The sequence below is a fragment of the Medicago sativa genome, chromosome 3 (assembly GCF_051527215.1).
Source record: "Medicago sativa cultivar Bolivia chromosome 3, Bolivia_mono, whole genome shotgun sequence".
NCBI classification, from domain to species: domain Eukaryota; kingdom Viridiplantae; phylum Streptophyta; class Magnoliopsida; order Fabales; family Fabaceae; genus Medicago; species Medicago sativa.
Window position 1 is genome coordinate 79,881,781 of NC_140751.1, and position 24,218 is coordinate 79,905,998.

The 24,218-nt window shown below is 31.5% G+C and overlaps 2 protein-coding genes across 5 annotated transcripts; one reads left to right on the forward strand and one right to left on the reverse strand.

Annotated features, from left to right (window-relative positions):
- The first annotated feature begins 299 nt into the window (after positions 1-299).
- On the forward strand, positions 300-23,922 carry LOC146940660 (putative membrane protein At3g27390). Of its 2 annotated transcripts, none has more exons than XM_085754380.1 (10): positions 300-691; positions 20,465-20,573; positions 20,686-20,878; positions 21,246-21,382; positions 21,877-22,165; positions 22,289-22,395; positions 22,711-22,873; positions 22,946-23,141; positions 23,226-23,466; positions 23,697-23,922. In XM_085754380.1, exons 1-10 carry the CDS (start codon positions 598-600, stop codon positions 23,833-23,835), a joined length of 1,668 nt encoding a protein of 555 aa, XP_085610506.1. In that variant the 5' UTR covers positions 300-597; the 3' UTR covers positions 23,836-23,922. The 2 variants fall into 2 exon arrangements, with proteins under 2 accessions (XP_085610506.1, XP_085610505.1); XM_085754379.1 differs by lacking the exon at positions 300-691 and adding an exon at positions 19,651-20,231.
- Positions 12,995-17,036, reverse strand: LOC146940661 (uncharacterized). Of its 3 annotated transcripts, none has more exons than XM_085754383.1 (3): positions 16,401-17,036; positions 16,118-16,320; positions 12,995-13,692 (listed from the first exon to the last, which is right to left on the reverse strand). In XM_085754383.1, the coding sequence occupies exons 1-2, from the start codon at positions 16,914-16,916 to the stop codon at positions 16,120-16,122; spliced, it is 717 nt and encodes a 238-aa protein (XP_085610509.1). In that variant the 5' UTR covers positions 16,917-17,036; the 3' UTR covers positions 12,995-13,692; positions 16,118-16,119. The 3 variants fall into 3 exon arrangements, with proteins under 3 accessions (XP_085610509.1, XP_085610507.1, XP_085610508.1); XM_085754381.1 differs by lacking the exon at positions 12,995-13,692 and adding an exon at positions 15,192-15,651; XM_085754382.1 differs by lacking the exon at positions 12,995-13,692 and adding an exon at positions 15,661-15,948.
- Positions 23,923-24,218: the final 296 nt, after the last annotated feature.

The window sequence follows — 24,218 nt, forward strand, 5'->3', positions numbered from 1 at the left end:
TAATCATTATTTTATGAAAATATACTATATTTTCTATAAACTCGTGATTTATCCTTTTTTAAATGTTTCAAAACTTTACTAGAAGGAGGAGTATAAACTGTACATAGCATGGGAATCATTATTTTTGGTCATGAGTCACTCTAGGAAGATGGATGATTAACACATCACACTTACACATCAACACGTGACTTCATTCACATACTGCCACGAACACCTTCTCTTTCAAAACCCTCTCCATTCTACTTCCAAAAATATTCATGTGAAAAACAATTTCGAACTTTTACAATAAATATGTTAAGTTGTGATGAAATTTTTATTGTTTAGTAGTTTTCTCCTCACACAACTTTGCTTATTTAAAAAAATGGAAGAAAATTCTTAATTTCTTTTAAAAGAAATAATAGTATATAGCAGTATGAATATATGAATTGAATGGAGACTCATACTATTTAATTGGAAATTTTGTTTGTTGTTGTTGATAACAATTCTATAAATTCTCTATTGGTTTTCACTTGTTCTGTTTTCTTACATAATAATAATAGAGGCTACAGAGACAGAAAAACAAGCTTGCCATAACATCATTTATAGTTATTTGTTATCATGGATTCATCTGCAGGTTTAGTGACCAAATTGTGGAGCTTTATTTCTTTCCTCCCATTTTTCTTCTTGCTCTTAATACTTGGTATCATCAAAGGTTCATTTTTTCTTTTCTACTTATCACTTTTGTATTTTTATTTTCATGTTCTTGTTGTTAGACTAAAACACATAAAATGTGCGTAAGGGAGTGCTTCAGAAAATAAAGTATGAAAGTATATTTAAAACTCAATGTTTGAAAATATTTTAAATTGTTGATTCCACCTTTGAAAATATTTTATACACGATGTAAGTTTGAGGTTGTGATGACACTATGTCATCTTTGTTTTGTTAGTTGTTCTCTACGCATATTAGGATGAGTTCAATGTAATAATGGTCTCTGAAGCTGGAAAAAAAAAGAGAAGAAAATCAAGCCATCACAAGAATCAACAAATCGGGCCACAATTTTGGATCCCAAAACAGGACTGTTGGTACAACATTTTTCGGGGCGCGGTTTGACTAAATTGTGCCACAATTTTGCTAGTTTGTTATAGCTGGATTTGAATTTTTGAGATTTCAGGCCACGATTTTATGGTTTCGGGGAACAATTTTGTTGCATCAATAAAAGGCAAATGTGTTTCTGATGCAAGGGTTCGAAATTTGGGGGAGAAAAAGGCATATTTTGTAGCTGAGCACTGGAGAACCAGTGTGCGACCGTCAAAACTCATAGTCAGTCCTCCGATACATATAGTGAATCCTTCATTTGAATTAGTTGTTTGTACTTTAACTATGAGTAACTAATTTCCTTGTGGTTGAGCCTTAAATGAATCTGATGTAAATTGTATGGATTCATAATTTGTATGAACTCCGTGGAATATGCTGCCATAACATTCTTGAATGTATAAATTTATTATGGACTTTGAATGACCACTAGCCATGACTTTTGAATCTGATCTAGGAAATATGGTTAACCTAACTAATTAAGCTAGATGATCTAGGAAATATGGTTAACCTAACTAATTAAGCTAGAGATAGACAATTGTTAGGTTATGATTTAGAGATTAATGGACTATTAAAACCTCCAACAGTTTTGAATTCACTTAAGAGATTAAAGGATTGTTACCTTAGGAGAGGGTTTTAGGTCAAGAGATTGAGTAAAACTATTTTGTTAATCTATCGTTAAATTAGGTAGACATTGATTGGAAAGGGGTGCAAATTATCATATAATAACATCAGATGATTCGAAGGTCTTGACCATTCTTCTTATAATTTTCTAAAACCAAATTTTAATAATCTTTTCAACGGTTTATGTTGTTAAACAAAGTCAATTGCCTATGGGTTGTATCATCGGCTATGAGTTGCTTTTATGGTTTACTGGGTCAAGTACATGTCCCCCTAGTCTTGTACATCCTGTTTTTTTTTTTTTAATTTAATTCCATTTTGGCTTAAAAAAAAAACCAAGTCAATTTCCCTGTGCGCCTCCCATTTATACATCCTAACTATTAATGTCATTTCTACATAGAAGTTAAAATAGTCTGTGAGGGTACGAATTTATTTATTACTTTGGTATAAGTTAGTACACTTGCTAATTTTGTATCAAGTCATCCATATTTTAAACAAGCCTTGCTTCAAAAGGTGCAATGTGTACATGTTTTATATAGATAAGTCATATAGCTAAATTCAACGGCCTTTACAATTTTCACAATTATTCCGTCATGGATTGGTTGTCTGTTTCCATCGCTCCCAGCATGTTCCTTCCCCACCCTTTCATCCTATAAGCAGTGATAGATTTTCAAATTTTATGCATGTAAGTCAATTTTCATTAGAGCGATTCAAAAAGTAAACGGAAGAAAATTTAAAATTTCTATCTATATAATATAAATTTACGACCTGTTCCATGGCCTTTTATGGAAATGATTTTCTATTCTTTTGGTGTTGACATGTGTCACTCTTCCTTTAATATGTTAGTGTTTTTCTCAATCGCCACGTGGCACCTTGAGCCAAACCAAGCAATTTGGTGAGTTTGGCAATTAATAAGATGACATTGTTTTGTTTCATTTTGGGATTTTATTTTAGGTAATGATAATAATAATTATAATGATAATCATAGTAATAGTATTTTCTTCAAAAAAAAAATCATAGTAATAATATTAATGATTTTGTTTCTAATTTCAAATGTATGACTTTTTAAAAAAAAGCTGGACCAAAATTTATGTTTAATTTCGTAGTAATTTTTTTAGGAAGAATATAATGATAATAATGATAATAGTTTTGTTAGAAAAAAAAAAGTAATAACAATATAATAATAAAAATATGTACCATGGTATGCTTTTGTGATACCAGTATATGTTATGCTTTTGTAATAATTAAGTTTCCAAATTACAATAAAAAAAACGTCTTTCTTTCATGGTTAGTTATATTAGGAATATAATTTTACAATAAAACATATTATTTTTTCTTTTTTGAGGAAACATAAAAACATATTATTGTTAGTTATATTAGGAATATATTTTTGTAGTGCTTCCTTTGACTATGATTAATTAAAATAGAAATGTATTGCTTAATGATAGTAGCGTATTTTTAATAAAAAAATTAAAATACATTGCTTAATGGCTAAGATAGGATCTCAAATACAATTGGTTAAGGTAAATGTTGTAATTTTACGAAATTACACAGTAAAATCTAATATAAATTAGGGGCTAGCAAATTTTTCTCATCACAACTCCAATTGTCTTTTTTTCCTTCCTGTATCCTTACTTTTTCTATATGTTTGTCTTTGTATCTCTCTTTACGAACCAAATGGCTCCGAACATCGATCATGTTTCGATTGTTTTGATTTTATTTTTATTTCAATCAACTAAACAATGTTGTTTTAATTCCTTATTTCTCTTCCTTTTTTTTTTGCGTTTTTTCTATCTTTTTTTTTTGTTGAAAAAATACAGTTTTTATTATCTCAACTCTTTCTTTGAATCAAATAGGGCACTCACTTAATGGAATTGTCATCGATATCTCTCATTCAAAAAAAAAAAAGAAATTTCAAGTATCATTGTTCGATTCATGTGATTACGTGTTCTTTTAATTGCTTATCTTTTTATGTTTTTTTTGTGTTTTTTACTTTATTTTTTGAAAAAATGATGTTTATATATTATCATTTTTTTATTGAATCAAATATGACACTCATTTATTGAATCGTTCCCAATATCTCACATTCAAAAAAACAAAATTGGAGTATATGTTCAAGTCACGTGCCTATGATTTTGTGAGATATTTTTTATATGACTTTGTGAGATCTTTTTTTATATAGTACATGAATTCCTCAAAGAATCAATTTTTAGTTTTTTTCCTTTCAATTTGAATCAACTCACTGTGAATATAGGTTTTGATTCATTGATTTTTTTCGTTGTTATTGCTATTTGATTCATTGAGTTTTTTCTTTCGACTGTTATTGTTGTTTTATAAATGTCTCGATCAACTCGCTCATCAATTGAATTCGTTCTCAGTATCCCTATTTGAATAAAGAAATTTGGAGATTCGTTGTTTGAATCATGTGCCTTGTGAGATTTTTTTTTATATAGTAGATAATTTTGTTTTTTTTTTTGTTAGTATTTTTTATTTTGTTAATTTTTGGCTCAATCAATTATGTATGCAAATCATAGCATTCAAGACAAAGATTAAAGAATCAATTGTGTCAACTAATTTTAAAGGGATATATTTTGCATTTAATGACAAGGAAGAAAAATGAAATATGTGTTCTAAATTAGTAAAATTCAAAGAAAAATATGTTCCTCAAAAATATTATTATATCACTATACTCGTAAGTCTGTATTATTATTACCTAAAAAAAGTTTTTATAAGTTTAAATTATTATTTCCTCAGAAAAAATGTTTCTATTATTATTCACCTGGACTTGATAGTTTCTTGATCTAAGTTTGTATTATTATTCTTCTGGACTTAGACATTAACTTGATAATGTTTTAATATGGTAGAGATGTGGTAGTATCTCTTAAATAAGTAAATAATATCTGCATTAATATCTTACCAAACAAGCTATTCAAGAATTATAAAAACTTTACCATATAATTTAATTATATTTAATATTTTTTATATTTCTTGGGTCAAGACGAGATACTATCCCCTCTCAAAAAACAGTGGAAACTATTTTATTTTATTTTATTGTTGTAAACAGTAATAAAAACAATTTACCCCTGAAACTGAAATATGTCTACAAACTTGATCTTAAGATTATAATAATTTTACTTCACACACTCCTATCACCATTTTTCATTTGTTTAGTTGTCTATTGTTTGTTCTTTCTGTCGTCTACAGTCAAATGACACTCAAATATCATTTCATACATTGGAAAAAAAAATAGTTCACCTATGACTTGTGAGAGATAAAACAAAGATAAACATCCTTACTCATTGAAAATTGTTTTGGTGGATGACAATATTGTTTTAAGGTTTTTTTTTTTGTGGAATTAATTATTTTGATGATTTTCTTTCTCTAGGTGGAAGTTTTCAAAGGGGTAGTAACATGATATATGTATGTATGTATTATATGTTAAGATATAGAAGGAAAATTGGTGATCGAGTATAGAGGGAGAACATTCCTAATACTTTAAAAACAACTATCTCTAGCAATTTGTTGTCAACAAGTGATAATGATCAATAACTAATAAAATTAGATAATTTTATCATCACAAAATTATTATATGTTAATTTAAGACACAACAGTGAATCCATAAATATTTTAGAAATGTAAAATTGCATATTAGAACTTTCCAATTACACTCATGAAATTTCTCATGATTAATGCTTTTAAATTTATGTATATATGACATTAAATGTGCTTGATTGTTATTGCTTTAGTAATATCATTAAAATGGTTTATTGGTATATATTTTTTGGTTACTAAATGGTTTATTGGTATATAACATAAAATAAAATAGGTAAATCTATATCTTTATTATAAATATTTGGCTTGATGATTTTTGATAGTACACGTGTCATGCTAAAATTTTAAGGAGCATTTAATGTTATTTTAATTTAAGGCATTATGTATATGAGTCATCTCACTTATATGTTTCTCATATTAACTCTTTCCTACAATGTAGTATTTTAACTCACACTTGACACATTAACATTTCTCCATTAAGTGTCATGATCTCTGTGTCTGTGATCCATCACCAAGAACCACTCCGGCCCCCCCACAATATTGAACTGGGATGTGATACCACCGTTGGAATTTCTGAGAGAGCCTACACTGGTGTAAATCGAGAATTTGGAGAAAGAGCAACCACAAAAGTGAGAATTGCAAATCACAATGCTTATATTTTCTATTCACTTTTCTTTATTGGTTCTTTGCTTCTTTTTTCAATCGTTGTTTGCCAATATTTTATGAAAATGGGAAATATCTTGATTTTCAAATGATATTCCAAGGTCCTTCAGAAAAACAAAATGATATTCCATGGTTTAAGCAATGCTTTTTAAAAACCTTTATCCTTAATAATAATCATTAATAGTAGGTTATGTATTGTTGTTTTTTTTTTTTGTGCCTATCATGTTTCTAACTATGGAACTATCATGTTTTATTTTTCAGGGTGAAAAGATTCAAGTTTTTGTTAGGCTCGCTTACTCTTATACATAATGAGTTAGGGTAAAAAGATTCATGTCACTGTAACGGGAGATCACAAATTTGTATTTTAGTTGTATCTATTTCATATTCCAGTCAATTCAATTATTTGTTTCATGTGTTATAGTCTGTATCTATTTTTGTTCTGTTCAATATGTTTGTTGGGTATATTATGAATCTTCTCTCCTATAGATACAATTAAGAATCAATAGAATGCAAAATATACATGGCGTGTCTTCTTTACATTCTCACCAAACTTTACACGCGGCATCAATTTGTGCAATAATATTTATTAAATAATTTTAATCCATTGACAATTGTTACATTAACTCAGTCATTTGTTTTAATTAATTTCTTTAAAATGTTCCTTAAATAATAATCATTTTAAAATATGTTAATCCCTTGACACTTTTAAGATATATCAAAACAATGTAATAATTGTACAAAAAAAAATCAATTTAATAAAATTGTGTTATTCCCTTGACATTTGAAAATATTAGTCCCTCTATACATAAGAAAAGTTACACACGACACTACAAAGTTGAGACATAAACATATAAAATAAACATATTTATGTGTTACAATTATAAAAACCCAAATTTATTCTAAACTATAAATAGTTGAGAATTTTCCAAAACCAAAATATTAAACTTTTAATCATGTGTAGCTTAACCTTAACCTCCTAATCCAGGTGTCGAATTTTCAATGATCCACATTAAGTTAAAAAATTAATAAAAATTAAAAATTAACTTTTCTTTTGAGGAAATAAATTGAAAATTATAATAATTACACATGAATTTGATTTTTTTTCTACAAGGAAACAAATGGATATGCAATAATGTCAAGCATTAAAAGTATGCAATACTAAATGAAATTTTTTATTGGCCTTTAATATTGAAATATTTGAATTAAAATGTTTGCAAAGCCTTAAATGAGGATTGTAACCAAAAAAAAATGAGGATTACAAGAAAGCAAATCAGAATATATTTCTTTCTTCTTCTCTGCCAAAACAAATCACACAGCTTCTATTGCTTTCTTTCACTATTGTTCGTCATATTTTCTCTTTTCTTTTTTCACTTTTTTGAAGTTTTAATTTCTATGGATTTTAATTTTTCGCTATATAAAACACTTTTGACTTTCACTTTATTTTGGTTTTTTTTCCTTTCACCATTCTAAATGCATGTAAAATAAGTGTAGAATGGCAAGTTTAAAAAATTGGTCAAACCATATGTGTTCATATATATATATATATATATTTGGATCTTCCCTGAAAAAAAGAATTATATATATATATATATATATATATATATATATATTTGGACATTGGTGTTGTTAAACATGCTTTTGGATCCACACCTACAAGTGTTCACGGGATGAGTCGGTTTTCAGTGGGTTGGATCAACAAATAATTACACATAACTTTTTTAAAAAAAAAAAAAAACTTAAAAATATACATAATTAAATGACATTCTATATTATAAATTTTTTAAGACTTAGAATAAATTCTACTGTTTAAAATTAGAACGCTTGAATTTAATTGAAACACTTTGAATCTCTATGATATAGACTGAGTATATAATAGTGTTAACACTAGGTCAGTGCCTAGAAGCATGGATACATCGCCGCTTGGATGCAGTAAAAAATAAGCAAGGGTCTCCAAATCTTTGTGAACGAGTGTGGGTAAAGAAGTTAGTTCATGAGAGTAGGACGCATTTTAGAACATGAAATAAAGGCAACCTTACTTGCAAATATATGGAAATTGTTGACGTTGTGACTAAGAGGAAGATGAATTTTATGTGCCAACAAGAAACTAAGTGGGTGGATGAAAAGGCAAAAAAATTGGATAGTTTAAGATTTAAGCATTGATACACTGGAAAAGTTGGATATGGAATAAAAAAAGGATATTGTGGATGTAAAGAGGATAGGAGATTGGACTGTAGGCCACACGTTTGTAGTTGAATAAGACATCATTAATCTTATTAGTGTTTACACACTTTAGGTAGGGTTGGAATAATATTCTAAAGTAAAATTTTGGAAGGATTTGAAAGGCTTGATTCAAGATATGCCACAAGGAGAACAAAAATTATAGGAGGGGATCTAAATGGGTATGTAAGGAGTGTTTGATAAGTTTTGAAGGCGTGAATGATGGTATAGCCTTCGGGAGATAAATACATAGGGTAAATCCATCCTATATTTTTTTTCTCTATTAATCTTACTTTAGGAAAAGAAGAAGGAATCTTATTACATACAAGAGTGAGATGTCATGTTCTCGGATAGATTTATTTTTAGTAGAAATTCTAACAGAAAGATTTGTTTGAACTTACCTGGAGAGAGTTTGACTATCCAACATATAATATTGGTTATGGATGTAAGTATTAAGAGAAGAGCGAAGAGGATATGCCACAGTTGGTATACAAGGATCAAGTGGTGGTATTTAAAGGATGAAAAACAAAGTGTTTTCCTACAAAAGATTTTAAAGGAAGGTTGTGTGAAGCTACATAGAAGAGAAAATGCTACGTGGAACTAGATGGCACTAAGAGAATTAATAGGTTTTGGACCTAGCTAAGAGTTAAGAATCTTGGTGGAACCAAAGTGTGCAAATTAAAGTGAGAATAAAAAGGGAAGTGTGATATAGGTGCAAAAGTACAAATATCTAGGAAAATTATAAGAGAGCTAAGAAAGGGGTCAAGAAGACATTGAACACAAAACGAATACTAGCTTTTGAGGGTTATACGAAAAGTTTATATATATTATTTCTAAGGGACAAGAAAGAAAGAAAATATATATGGATAAAGTGAAGTGTATTAAAAAGGAAGAGGGTAAATGAAAGTAGTTTTTTCAAAACTTATTTAATGAAGGTTATGAGATATATATTACCATACTCGGACATGATAGACATTAGAGAGGAGGATAGAAAGTATAACTACTATCATTGGATTCAAGAACATGAGGTAAAAGAAGTGTTGAAACAGATGAGTAACGAGAAATTTCATCCTCAAACCCGAACCCGCCCCAAATGTAGAATTTTCCCCAAACTCGAACCTACTACAAGAAATTAATATCCACCATTTTTTTATTAATCTACTCCATTTGAGGCAGGAAAATACCAAGACCATAGTTGCATCAACAGACCTCTCCATAAAGTAATTAGTCAATTTCAAACTAGGGTAACGATTACAGTGATTAAATGTTCAAAAATATCTCAAAAGTCGGGATAATATTTAGAGAATTGTATGCTACATATCAATATATTTCTACATTTGGTACGAGTTCGAAGTGTGTATCTATATCTCTATTACCCGCCCCCATACCCGTATTTTGAAATTGAGAAATTCCAAACCCAAACAAAGGGGAAAATCCGTCAAATCAAAATGAGCTCAATCAGGTATCCGCGTGTACAAGTTTTATTGCCATGCCTAAGTTCCACAAGTCAATCGTAATAGGAACATAGGCTACCGTAGATCATATCAAAAACCATTTTCAAAGGGTGAATTTGACAATAGTAAATATAAGTTATTTTAAAAAAAATGTCAATGTAATATATTCTTGGTGCAAATATTGTTATGTTGGAGGGATTGAAACAATTGTCTTTTTTTTAATGACAAGTGTTAGTAATTAGTTTTTACATTAATATTTACTCATTCTAGGGTAGAGCATCGGGCGGGTTCGAACTGAAAAATTACTTACTAAATGAAATTGATTGTGTATTTACAAGACCCAATCCCGACAATATTTGGACTTGATTTGGGCAGGTCTCGGGTAAAGCGGAATACGGGTCATACAGGCGGGTTAACTCGGTGATTAGCCACACCGTTTCTTAGATCTGAGAAAATAGTTTATAAGAGAACGAAAAAGCAAAAATAACAAGCTAGAAAGAGGAGTTAATGTGAGCAAGATGTGAGTATTTGATCTTTCAAATTCATTTAGTACGAGAGAGATGTGTTGGTATCCTAATCAAGATTGAAGAGAGGAGAAGTACTCAAAGACATAAATGGGTATATTTGATGGTAGAGGTTGTATCGCAACTCACAGTTGAGAGAGAGAGAGAGAGAGAGAGAGAGAGAACATCTTTCATTGAGAAATTCTCAATTTAGACTTGAGTAAAATGTTGGGAGAGAACATGGGATAGCAAGAGGAGCATTAGCCTTTTGGAATTACGGTGTTATTCAATGTAGTACATGTACAATATATGAAGTATAATATAATGGGTTGCATTTAAATGAGAGCAATGATATTTGAATAACCATTTGCTAAAAACTTTGATAACAACCTCCTTTTTCTCTTTATTCATTGGTCAAAAACAACGGAGAGAGAAAAAGGAAGAGAGAGTAAGAATATAAAGTGAGTATGAGAGAGGAAGTTGTCTAAAAGTTGTCAAAAAAGGTTGTACAAATATCATTTCTCTTTAAATTATTAAAAGAAAAATCACTAAGAAAGAGAGCGTGAGTTGATGTGTTGATGCCTCTACCTTTTTTGACAACTTTTAGACAACTTCCTCTCTCATACTCACTTTATATTCTTACTCTCTCTTCCTTTTTCTCTCTCCGTTGTTTTTGACCAATGAATAAAGAGAAAAAGGAGGTTGTTATCAAAGTTTTTAGCAAATGGTTATTCAAATATCATTGCTCTCATTTAAATGCAACCCATTATATTATACTTCATATATTGTACATGTACTACATTGAATAACCCCAATACCTGCAACTCTTTATTCCTTAACTCAAACCAATTGAACTACTCTATCCCATAAACAATTTATTAGTTAGGATAAAGATACTAATTTAAAATAAAAAGTAGTTGTAAAGTACACATATATACGTTATATTTGTAAAAGCAAATATCTTAATACAACTATATAATACTTTTTTTTACAAAAAAGTACACAATATTACGAGTCATAATTTTTGTCAGAAAAAACTTTATAATTTATACTAAAGTTACTTTAAATTTATACTGATTTATATATTAAAAAACTTAAATATTCACTAACTTTGTATAAATTAATTTTCAATTTTTTTTTTATGATACATTAAAAAAGTACTTCACACTTGCATCACAAAATTTTATGATACATTAAAAAAGTACTTCGCACTTGCACTCGACGCTGACAGTCCCTATTAAGAGTAATGAGGCATTATCGCTTACGATGGAAAAGGATTGTCCTAGGGAAGACCTGGTGCGTGCTGTAAAGTTGATAATTTGGGATGAGGCTCCAATGATGCACCGATGATGTTTTGAGGCAGTTGACCGATCAATGCATGATATCGTGTCCAAGAATGATCCCCTAAACGAGTTTATACCTTTTGGTGGAATGACAGTAGTTTTAGGTGGTGATTTCAGGCAGATATTACCTGTTGTCCGAAAAGGAACGAGGCAGGATATTGTTGATGCCTCAATCAATTCATCAAAGATATGGGTTTATTGTAATGTGTTGAGGCTTACTCTTAATATGATATTGGGTGCATATTTGGTACCTGCAGAGCAGGAAGAAATTGCTAATTTTGGCAAGTGGATACTCTCAATTGGAGACGACAACGACGCTTCGGATGAGAATGGTGAAATGAAGGTAGAAATTCCTGAAGATTTGCTCATATCGGACACAACAAATCAGTTTATGTCACTTATAGACTTTGTGTATCCTGATTTGAATGATAACCTTGGTGACCCACTATTTTCCAAGAAAGGGGAATATTCGCACCAATGCTTGATTCAATTGAGCATGTTAACGAATATATGATGTCACTGATTCCAGGTGAAGAGAAAGAGTATTTAAGCTCTGATTCTGTTTGTCGATCAGATGAAAATTCTGATGTCCAAAGCAAGTGGTTCACAACGAAATTTCTTAATGGTATTAAGAGCTCTGAAATTCCAAATCGCTGGTTGAAACTAAGGGTGGGATGTCCAGTTATGCTGATGAGAAACATCGATCAGGCCAATGGACTGTGTAATGGTACGAGGCTGACAGTTACACATCTAGGGAAGAACACGATAGTTGCTACTGTAATTAAAGGAAAAAGTGCAGGTACCAGGGTATTCATTCCCATGATGAATCTTACTCAGAGTGATCTAAGACTACCCTTCAAATTCAGGCGCATGCAATTTCCATTGACGCTTTGTTTTGCAATGACAATAAATAAAAGACAGGGTCAATCTTTATCTCGAGTGGGAGTTTATCTTCTTAAGCCCGTGTTCACGCATGGATAACTCTATGTCGCTGTCTCTTGACTTACTTCTAGAAAAAGTCTGAAGCTGCTCATCTTGGATGAAGATAATAATGTTTGCAAGGAGACCACACATGTTGTGTATCGTGAAGTTTTTCGAAAAGTATGATCATTGGTTATGTTTTAGAATTGTTGTTGCTATAATTTAGAAAACTAAAGTTGTATATTGTTTGGAAGTCGTTTTATTTTTAATTTCTTTGTAAGGCGTACTGGTCATTACAGGGCATGCAATTTCTATATAAGCAGATCTTCCTGCCATTGACTTTTAATTGATGCACTTTTCAGGTATAACAATACGCGGAACCTTTTTTTTTTACATCGTTGTTACCCTAAAATACAATATTTACATTAGATCATTGGTGTTGTAAAAAATAAAAACAAATAACAATCGGCGTTTCTGTAGCCCAAACTATATTTATACACACACGTAAAAAATTCAACGTTTGCATTCACAGACTATGTGTATACATATGACACTGACTATTATATTATATAAAAAAATTTAACGTTTGCTAAGTTTAAGAATGACTACATCTTAAACTACAAATAATTAGTATAAGTATAACTCCAAATACTTTAATCATTATGTGCAATGTTTAGATATTTCAAAATATATACAAAATAAACAAAATTAAGATGATTTTTTTTTTCAATATCAAATTTAAATTATAACCGCACTTATAACTTTAAGATAACATAATATAAAATCTATACATTGATAAAAAAAGTTTTTTATTTCCCCGTGCTTGGCACGGGTCACTATACTAGTTACTCTACAAACATCAGGGAAGGTAATATTGTAGATATATAGCTTTTTATTATTTGATCCTTCTAGATGTTCCTATTATCAATCCAAAACAAAACTTGCTAATGTCTATCCTTACTCCAACTGCACCAATTCTCTTGCATGTATCGTTTTCGCCTTGATCATCTTATGCATAAATATGGGTTGGATACCTTCCCTTTTTGCCTTTTCCTGTCCCAACTTTGGTAATGGTGTGTAACACACCTTTGGCCAACATGCAAAAAGTTTTACACTCCAAAATTATGGAAGCAACAGAAGCAAGAATGAAAATGACATCAGAGACCATGAAGAACATGAGAGTTTTGAACTTGCATTAATGGAAATTAACATGCAAAATCAACAGTAGCCACTCTTCTGTGGACAACTCCAACTTTGGTTTCTGTTTTCACTTTTGGGAATTGTATATTGGTGTAAACTGAGCTAATTGCAGTCGCAGTCCTCCCAGCTCTTGCAGCATTCTGCATTCTACACAAACCAATTTACAATATGCCTGAGCTAGTATTCATGATTACTCAAACCGAAGTATTAGTTTATCGAATCCACCAATTCATGGAAGAAGAAGATCAGAATCAATCCATTAACAGGCATGCTTCCGAATCTTCAACAGTTTCTATTGAAACCAAGACAGCAGAATATGTAAGATTAGAATCAGATTCCATAGTTGCTTCTGGTAGAGATCTTGGATATGGTTTTATATCTTTTAACGATTAATTAATTGGTTCCTCTTAATTTCAGGACAGGCAACTGGGCAAGTCTTGTAGCTTCAGTGGAAAGAATATACAGTAGAAAACATGTGTAGAGGCTTCAGGCTTGGATATATCATTTCATCCATGAAGATTTAACTTGAGAGGTGGAGGGGTGAAAACATGTGTAGAGATGACATAATTATCAGCAATTATAATAGCATATTAATGCAGACCATGTTGTAAGCTTGGAGCTGATATACACTACTATTCTAATGTATACAATTATTGTACATAAGAGAATGTTAATATAGATTGAAGGCTCCTGGTGGGTATATCAATTGATATTCTGATTTCACAAGCTAACTAAGATTTCTCTTTTCAAATTATTTCCATCTCACAAACGTATTGATGTTAGACAATATTTTTGAAGGAGGCAGAACTCAATTGTTTTACACCATCCTAAATTCTTTTGGAGGATCAATGTCATTAAGCATTCTATTTTCAATGAACGAAGTTTTAATCGTTCTGCACATTAGATTGACAGTCACAAATATACTACCAATAAAACACTATTTTTAGATGTTCAAGTGAGGCATGCCTTTATAACTTTATTATCAACAGAGGCCAGTCCTTTAACTAAGTTTTAAAGGGACTAAAACTGTCAAAATGTTAAAAATAGCTATATGTCAGTCAATCTTTGGGATATAACAACAGGTAGCTTAGAATTTGTAAGTTCAGCATATTAAGCTTTTATTTTTATTTTGTTGAGGGGTGCACTTTTTATGTTTCTTTCCTCAAACTATTCTGAGTGGTTTATCCCTCCATTGATTTACATTTATGATAATGAGAATCAACCAATATTAAATAACGTATTTAGTAAGCTGGAATAGTGTTGAATGTGTTAATTACTCTTCATAACAAATTATATGACGTTTTAGACAGTTTACACGTATTAAGAAATGTAATTATAAATGGTCGACCATAATACAATTTGAGCTACAATCTATCTATAGTGTGAGATTTTAAATTGTGAGCGGTTGTGGTCGTTGCTGTGTGAAATTGATTCTTCAAAGTAGGCAAATATATTTTCAAATCCATGAAATTGATAAATTCATTTATGTCATGAAAGAAGTCAAAAATATATAAAAAGAGAACTCTGCATATAAACTTAGATGTTGAGCTGATAGCATTTTGAAAGATAGAATTGTAAAATAGCAATCACCAGTGGCATTATGCTACGATTATATACCAATCATTATGTAACAAAAATTTGTAAGATTGAGTCACCACAACGATGATAAATGTCTCATAAAATATTTACCAGGTTGCATCATGCAACTTGCATGTCTAGTTTAAAATAATACATAAATTTCAGCCATAAAGTTATTCCAATGAATTTTAGTACCTTGCAGGTAAAGGAAGAAACGGGTAGCAAGTTCAAAGACTATGATGTTAGACTAACCTGAGTTCAAACGGGTGGCAACTATGAACATTGTTAGTATCTAAAGAAAACCTGAGTTCTGCTGTCAATCCAACTAGACTATGATGTTACACGTAATTGTATATGAATTCAGATCTTTGAGTCTTAGGTACACATGGTTGCCACTTGCCATCTTGATAATCATTTTTCTTTGTAACGGAAATTGAATGCCCTCTATACCAATCCCAGCACAGCAGCTGAGTTCAACTTCTAGACGATCTCTTGCTAGTTGCTACTGATTTTTCTAAGATCATTGAGCTGCCAAGGTAAAATAAGGAAAACAAAACTACATTTGAGGTTGACAAAGAATATGATATAATATATGCTTGCTTGCTACATGTCACAGTCATACTTGTAAGACGGACAGCACTTAGAATCAGTTTGACAAAGCTACTAAATGTGAACCTACTCTCACTTGAAATTTGACAATCTACTTGAAGAATTAGTGCTTTATAAGGTCAGACTCTTTATTATTACTTCAACAGATCGAAGACAAAATTACCTTGATGAGACCAACATATTGGCCAGCATAAATCAACATGCTCTTAAGATCACCTAAATATTCACTAATTAGAGGTTAGTCTGGTTTTACTATGAACTACAAATTCCATTCCATTCCATCATTGTGATTTTGTTGAAAAGAAATTAGGCTGAAATAGTATTTAAAATACCATAATAATCAAACATGTAAGCAAACATAATAGTAAAGAAGAAACATTATTACCGTTAATTAGAGGTTTTAATGGAACATGATTTGACAAGAGCCTCTCCTGATATTTTGTGCTGGACTTGGGCTTGAAAAGTTGTAGCGGGGCAGTTGGATGGATCGACATGAACATGGTTGGCTTGAAAGGTAATGTAATAAGTAACAAGAGGAATACGGCACCTAGTTGCCTTGACAAGCTTATGAAACTCATACTTGATACCCTAAATTAATAAGAAGAGAAAGAATAAGAATAATGAATGAAAGAATAAAATATAAGAATGGTGGTGAAGTAGTTTAGAACCTGGTTGTCGCTACTGTACTTGTCCAAAGCACTCTGCGAGAGGCGTTTGAGAAGAGAGACGGTGGCATCATTATCGGTAAGGTCCATGGGTTTGGGAAAGTTATTGCCACATACATTTGCATCTCGTGGAACATCAATAGCATCGAAGGGACTTATGTCTTCAGTGATCTTTAAGTAATCAGCCACGGCCTGTTTCGTTTTCTGTCGTTGATTCTTCATAGCAGGATTCATGTACACAAAGCTCGGACACATATAATGGAAAGGATAAGGGTCTTTATCATAACGGTCAGCGAAATCACTCTCCTTCAGATCTTCTGCTGCTATCTTTTCAAACCAAAACGGATCCGATTCCACTTTTGATTCTGAATCCGACTCTGCTATCAATTCCGGTTCAGATTCCGAATCCGAGTCAGATTCTGATTCCGGTTCTGATTCGGCTTCACGTTTCCGTGACTTTACTTTATCGTCGCGGCTTCCCGACGGAGGTTGGATGGCGCCAAACACGGGGGTATCCATCGGCCAAAAAGAATTGAAATGAATGTTCGTTGATTTTGATCACGATGAACAGTGTGAAGAGGAATCCCAAAAGAGGAACACAAACATGAGAGATCAATTTTATTCTTGCGAAGCAAACATGGAAAAGGGTTTTGCTAAGGGCACTTGTTATACACTTGGGACACTTGTTAATAATATAAAGGTTAAAGTGCACTTTTTCCCCCTAACTTTTAAAACGTTGCGATTTTGGCCCTCCATGTATGAAAACCACAATTTTGGCCCCCTTCCTTTGCATTTTTGGTCAATTTTAACCGGTCAAAGCCTATGTGGCATGCCATGTGTGTAATTATTTAATTAAAAAAATAAAAAACAATATAATTATTTTTTTAATTAAATAAATGAAAAATTAAATTAAAAAATTTAAAAAATAGGAAAAAATTAAAAAAAATTAAATCCCTCATTTTTATTTCTTATTCTTCTTCATCTCTTCCTCTCAAAACACCCACCGCCACTCTCCAACCACCACCGCCGGTGACACCTCCTTCTTATTCAACAATGCCTCCACCGCAGACCTCATCCTCCGTCTCTTCTCCGACACAAACTGAATTCACATGAACACAAACACCATTTTTTCTCACATGAACAGCAACAAAATGAATTCACATGAACACAAACACCATTTTTTCTCACAACAATCAATTTCGAAAATCATCATATACAAAACCATATCAGCTTTTTCGAATTCATTCAAGGACAACCACAACACACAAATTAAGCCGGTTAAATCCAAACCACAAGCTGACGACAGATTCATAGAAGAAATTCGAACCAGCAGCAATCAAAGAAGAAAAACGAAGGTGTAGAATCGATCGTGAAAGAGTGGAACAAGCAGAATCTGTTTCGATCCAGAGAGAAGAAGAGGTATAAAGAAAACAACCACTAGAAGTTTCCCTCCACCGTAAGGTCGCCATGCTCTTTCAGCTCCCTGCTCTCTTTGAAGGGACAGTTGCGAACAACGTGAGATATGGTCCACAGTTGCGGACACTCATCATGGTTTCTCATAGCATCAAGCAAATACAGAGGATGGCTGATGTAGTGTGCTTGGTTGAAGTTCTTAAGCCTAATTATATTGTTGAAGTTCTCCAGCGAGAAAAGAAGCCCAAGGATTTGTAATGTATTTTTTTTTTAATTTTTTAATTTAATTTTTCATTTATTTAATTTAAAAAATAATTATATTATTTTTTATTTTTTTTAATTAAATAATTACACACGTGGCATGCCACGTAGGCTTTGACCGGTCAAAATTGAAAAGGACAAAAAATGCAAAGGGGCTAAAACTTAGTGGGCCAAAATTGTGGTTTTCATACATGGGGGCCAAAATCGCAACGTTTTGAAAGTTAGGGGGAGAAAAGTGCACTTTAGCCTAATATAAAAATGAAAATAATTTATTTTTAGCAACAAAAATAAAAATAATTGATAAATTTTAAGTAGATAAAGTTATTTTCTAAAGTTTCAATGCATTGAATGTACAATTTTCAAAACAAAGTTTTTTCATTAGTCTTGTTAACATGTGTTTTTAAGGCACTTGTTAGCATTTTTTAAAAAATAATTACTGATTAACTAACTTCTTTATCTTATTTTGAGATTGATGGTCTCTACAACTATAGTGAAAGTATTTTTTTACAATTAAATTATCAATAGTCAAATAAAATGAACCATAGTTTAATACAAATAGTTTATTTGATGACGTTGAAAACTACGTTATTAGTCTATTTAGAAAAGGTTTAAATGTGTAATTGGTCCCTGCACTTTCAACAGATTTTGGCATTGGTCCCTGCACTTTTTTTTGTTTGGCATTGGTCCCTGCACTTTGTAAAAATATTGGCATTGGTCCCTGTACTTTTTTTTGTTTGGCATTGGTCCCTGCACTTTGTAAAAATATTGGTATTGGTCCCTGCACTTTGGAAAAATATTGGTATTGGTCCCAATCATTTCATGCCACGTGGCACCAATACCAATATTTTTTCAAAGTGCAGGGACCAATACCAATATTTTTACAAAGTGCAGGGACCAATGCCAAACAAAAAAAAGTACAGGGACCAATGCCAATATTTTTACAAAGTGCAGGGACCAATGCCAAACAAAAAAAAAGTGCAGGGACCAATGCCAAAATCTGTTAAAAGTGCAGGGACCAATTACACATTTAAACCTTAGAAAATATTCAATTATGAATATATTTGTCTTTTTAAAACGTAATTTAATAGAGATTAAACATATTTAACTCTTAGATTTAATATATAAAATTTTTAAAAAGATAATTTTTTTTCCTCAAAAAAATCTTTGTATTCGACCCCGTTATAAAAATTACTCCAACTTCGCCGCTCACTGATTCTAAGTTACCTTTCGATAAGTGAGTAGGACATCCAACACTTTTACCATATTTATCTTTATCTTGACCATTAAAATAATTTTTAATCATTATTTTATGAAAATATTCTATACTTTTTATAAGATCTTGTTAACGAGTGCTCCTGAGATACTCTTTAAATATTTTTAATGAAACATTATTTTATAAAAAATGTTAAAACTTTAATTTTTAATATAATAAATGCATAAATTTTCATAATAATTTACCATTTAAAATGCTTAAAGTGTGATTCAGAAGTCCTCATTAAACTTTCCCGTTTTTATAAACTCGTGATTTTTCTTGATTTATGTTTCAAAACTTTACTGGAAGGAGGAGTATAGCTGTACAAAGGATGGGAATCATTATTTTTTCTCATGAGTCACCCTAGGAAGATGGATGATTAACACATTACACTTACACAGTAACACGTGACTTCACTCACATACTGCCACGAACCCCTTCTCTTTCAAAACCCTCTCCACTCCACTTCCAAAAATATTCATGTAAAAATTAATTTCGAACTTTACAATAATATGTTAAGTTGTGAAGAAATTTTTATTGTTTAATAGTTTTCTCCTCACATAACTTGTTTATTTAAAAAAATGGAAGAAAATTCTTAATTTTTTTTAAAAGAAATAATAGTATATAGTAGTATGAATATATGAACTGAATATATACTCATACTACTTGGAAATTTTGTTTGTTGTTGTTGATAACAATTCTACAAATTCTCTATTGGTTTTCACTTGTTCGGTTTTCTTAAATAATAATAATATAAGCTTGAGAGACAGAAAAACAAGCTTCACCATAAAATCATCTATAGTTGTATGTTATCATGGATTCATCTGCAGGTTTAGTGACCAAATTGTGGAGCTTTATTTCTTTCCTCCCATTTTTCTTCCTTCTCTTAATACTTGGTATCATCAAAGGTTCATTTTTTTCTTTTCCACTTATCACTTTTGTATTTTTATTTCAATGTTCTTGTTGTTAGACTAAAACACATTTATAAAATGTGTGTAAGGGGGTGCTTCAAAAAATAGAGTACGGATGCTTATATAGTCTCTAATAGTACATAATTTCATAAATAAAAATTCATGATTATCATTAATCTTGAATGCATTGTAAAAGTAAATATTCATTATAAGGTGATTCATCTTGGCAGGTGCATTGATAGGTCCAATTGCATTTGCCATTATGGTTGCTGGAAATTCAGCTGTTATCATTGGACTTTGGACTGCACATGTTGTTTGGACATATTATTGTGTGGCAAGGTTGTAATTTCTTTCCAAATTCTTTAGACTTGCAATTGCAAACCATGTATGATTATATGTTTCATATGTTCCAACTCAATCTCACTCATCAATCGTTGGCCTTTGACAACAGAACAAAGAGGTTTGGACTAGTGTTCAAGATTGTGGTGTTGATATGTTTGCCGGTTCCTTTGATAATTTTGCCGGTAGTTGGTATTGTTGGTAGCTTTTTAGGTGGAATTGGATATGGCTTTTTTGCTCCTCTTCTTTCAACTTTTGAGGTTGTTGGAGAAAATGTTCAAGACAAATTTTATCATTGCTTCATTGTAAGTGAGACAAATTCTAGTTTCTGCTTTTGTGGATTAGAAGTGCCTTGAAAATTTTGCCACCATGACTATGTAATTTAGGTTCTGTTTGGATAAACAACTTAAGCTCTTATCATGTAAGTGCTTATGTATATGTTATTTCTATAGCAAAAGATAAAAGTTAAACTGCTTTCATATTCTATCATAGAGATTGTGTAAATAAGTAGAAAAAAACTTATGGACATGTCATAAGTTATTTCCATAAACTCTTTTGAACAGTCTCACAAATGTTTATGTAAGTAGATTAGCTCAAATACGTCCATAGTTAATTATCCTCCTTTTCTAGCTTAACTATCCTATAGTTAATGCAACTTATTTATGATGCCAGGATGGTTGTTGGTCAACAATTGAAACAAGCTGTACAGTGGTTCAGGATGTCACAGACTTTTGTTTTCACTCATATTTTTCATACATGGATGAACTAAGAGAAAATTTAAACCCTCAAGAAAAGCCATTTGATATCAAGTAAGTTGTTCCTTCCAAATATATGTTTGATAGTTTGAGTATGAAAAAAGAAATGTTCTGGACTAAGAGTTTAGATAATTTTTTATTGTTCTCTAGATTATCAAATCGTGATTCGGATTAGGAAGACTTGAATCATGAATACCTTATTATGAATTGTAAGATACATTGTCAATAATAATGTCATTTTTAAGTAAAAATACAAGTGACATAACAAACAATTATAAGTTGAAACATCATATATGAACGTAGTAATGATTGAAGATTCAAGTCATATATCAAATAACAAAAGAAAAGTGGTTGGTTATACAAGATTGACAAAAAAATAAAATAAAGTAGTTACACTAAGTTTAGGTAGCAATTCATCAGAATGAATTGGGATTCATGTCAAAATAAACACACTAGAGATTTGGACCGATTGAATTAAATTCAGTATCACATTGAGATACAGCTTGCATGTATCGTAATACACTGATAACCATAGTTTTCTTTGTTAGATTGTCACTGTTACCATGTTGCTTGTTGGTGATTCTGGTTGGGATGCCCTTTGATGTGGTTTTAATCACATCAATTGCTATATGGAAGAGCCCTTACATGCTGTTTAGAGGATGGAAGAGACTATTAGAAGATTTGGTTGGAAGAAGGGGACCTTTCCTAGAAACTGAATGTGTCCCATTTGCTGGTCTTGCCATCATCCTTTGGCCTTTGGCTGTTCTAGGTGCTGTATTAGCAGCTATCATTGTCAGTATTTTTCTTAGCCTATACGGTGGAGTCGTTGTCCATCAGGTTAGTTAAAGTGCGATGCTTCAATTTTTGTTGAGCTTCTTGTATATATATTCGGTACATCTAACTGAAATTCACAATTGTCATTTTAACTATCTATGCAAGTTTTAAGAGATTTTATTGTAGGAGGACTCACTGAAGATGGGGTTTGCCTATATTGTATCTGTGGTTTCACTTTTTGATGAATATGTGAATGATTTACTCTACTTGAGAGAAGGATCCTGCCTTCCCAGGTGCTATCCAATTTTCTTTACCATGCCATCATTTTCTTTTACTGTGCTTACTAATTATTATTCTTGAAGAAAAGTATTAGCAACATACTATGTGACATTTTCTTTCCAATACTCTCTATTACAAAGTGAAGTTCGTGTGGGTTCATCTAATTCATGCTGTACTCATTCTCAAATTAGAAGAATTCACACGAGTTTCAACCAATAATAGATATAGCGTTGGAAAGGGTGTTTTTGCTAATACGCCTCATATTACGTAAGTTTGTTTTCGACGGCGAACATTGGTCACTAATTTCAAGTAGTACTTGTGACAGCCAGGCCAGTATACCGTAAAAATACAAAGCATGCACTTGAGAGGAAAAAACTTGAAGGAAATGATCATAATTTGAAAAATAGGAGAGATAGTTCACAAAACTCGAAACACACCCTACAACAATCGAGAAGTATGAAGTGGAAAATTCAGCAATATAAACCTGTGCAGGTGATGGTAACATGACTTAAATTAGCATTTTCTACGAATTTTTCATACTTGAAAAGAATCGTTATTTTGCAGGTATGGGACTGGTTTTTCAAGTCGTGTGAGGTAAACGGCCGGATAGTCCTCCGTGATGGTCTGATAAGTGTAAAGGAAATTGAGGAATGCATTTTCAAAGGCAATTGCAAAAAATTAAGCATCAAATTACCAGCTTGGTCCTTGCTACAGTGTCTTCTAACTTCAGCAAAATCAAATTCAGATGGATTGGTTATATGTACTGCTTTTATTGCTCATGCCATGCTTTCATTCCATTGGAATATGTAAATATGCTCATGCTTCGATGTAAATGCATTTGCAGCTGATGATATAGAACTGACAAGGATGAATGGACCAAAGGATAGAGTGTTTGAGTGGTTTATTGGACCTTTACTGATCATGAAAGAGCAGCTTAAGAATCTTGAGCTGGAAGAAAGTGAAGAAACATGCTTGAAAGAACTTGTTATGAGAGGCAAAAACGATATACCAGAGGATTGGGATAGCACTGGCTTCCCATCTAATGACAATGTTAGAAGAGCACAGTTGCAAGCTATAATTAGAAGGTATATTTCTAAATGTTTATCTCATTACATAATCATTTATGTAACTATATGTGAGAATGTATGAAAATAGTTTATGACATGTCTATAAACTATTTTTAACTTATTTCATGATTTTTTTATCATAGTTTATGAAAACTGCTTACTACTTAGTATAAAAACAGTTCAACCACATTCTTGATGCATATGCTAAGTGTTTCAACTCCTTCCCATTTGGTATTTCATTGCTACAGGTTGCAGGGGATCGTGTCTTCCATGTCTCGGATGCCAACTTTTCGACGAAAACTTAGGAATCTAGTGAAAATTTTGTATATAGAAGCATTGCAAGCCAGTGCTTCAGCTAAAGAAGGCAACAATATTGATGAACCTTAGCAATATAATGTTGAAAGCGTTACATATGAAGACCATAGTTTCTTGTAACTTCAGTAAGAGTTTTGCAATCATTGTACTTTATGGCCATTTTTTTGTTTTCCTTTTTCTATATTTCTTACTTACCCAAAGAACTAAATGCACCAAATTCAAAAAATATGAAGTTTGCAAAGCTTGCCAAGAGATGCAGTCTTTGCTAGTTCACATGCTTCCATAAAGTGTTCTTTTCGATAGCTCTAAAAGAACCAGTGTTCTGAAAATGGGATTAGACCGGTCTGGTTAAACCGACAATCAACCAATTTGGCGGTTGGTTCAACCGGTTCATAGTCTTATAAAATCATATCGAACTAAGATAAAGATTGAACTTTTTAACTCCGGTTCGATTT

Excerpts from the sequence above, each read along its gene's own strand:
- LOC146940660 (XM_085754380.1), top strand. The coding sequence starts at position 598 with ATGGATTCATCTGCAGGTTTAGTGACCAAATTGTGGAGCTTTATTTCT. Across the intron at positions 692-20,464 it reads AATACTTGGTATCATCAAAG|GTGCATTGATAGGTCCAATT; the intron begins GTTCATTTTTTC and ends TCATCTTGGCAG. Across the intron at positions 21,383-21,876 it reads GAAAAGCCATTTGATATCAA|ATTGTCACTGTTACCATGTT; the intron begins GTAAGTTGTTCC and ends TTTCTTTGTTAG.
- LOC146940661 (XM_085754383.1), bottom strand. The coding sequence starts at position 16,916 with ATGGATACCCCCGTGTTTGGCGCCATCCAACCTCCGTCGGGAAGCCGC. Across the intron at positions 16,321-16,400 it reads AGTACAGTAGCGACAACCAG|GGTATCAAGTATGAGTTTCA; the intron begins GTTCTAAACTAC and ends TTATTAATTTAG.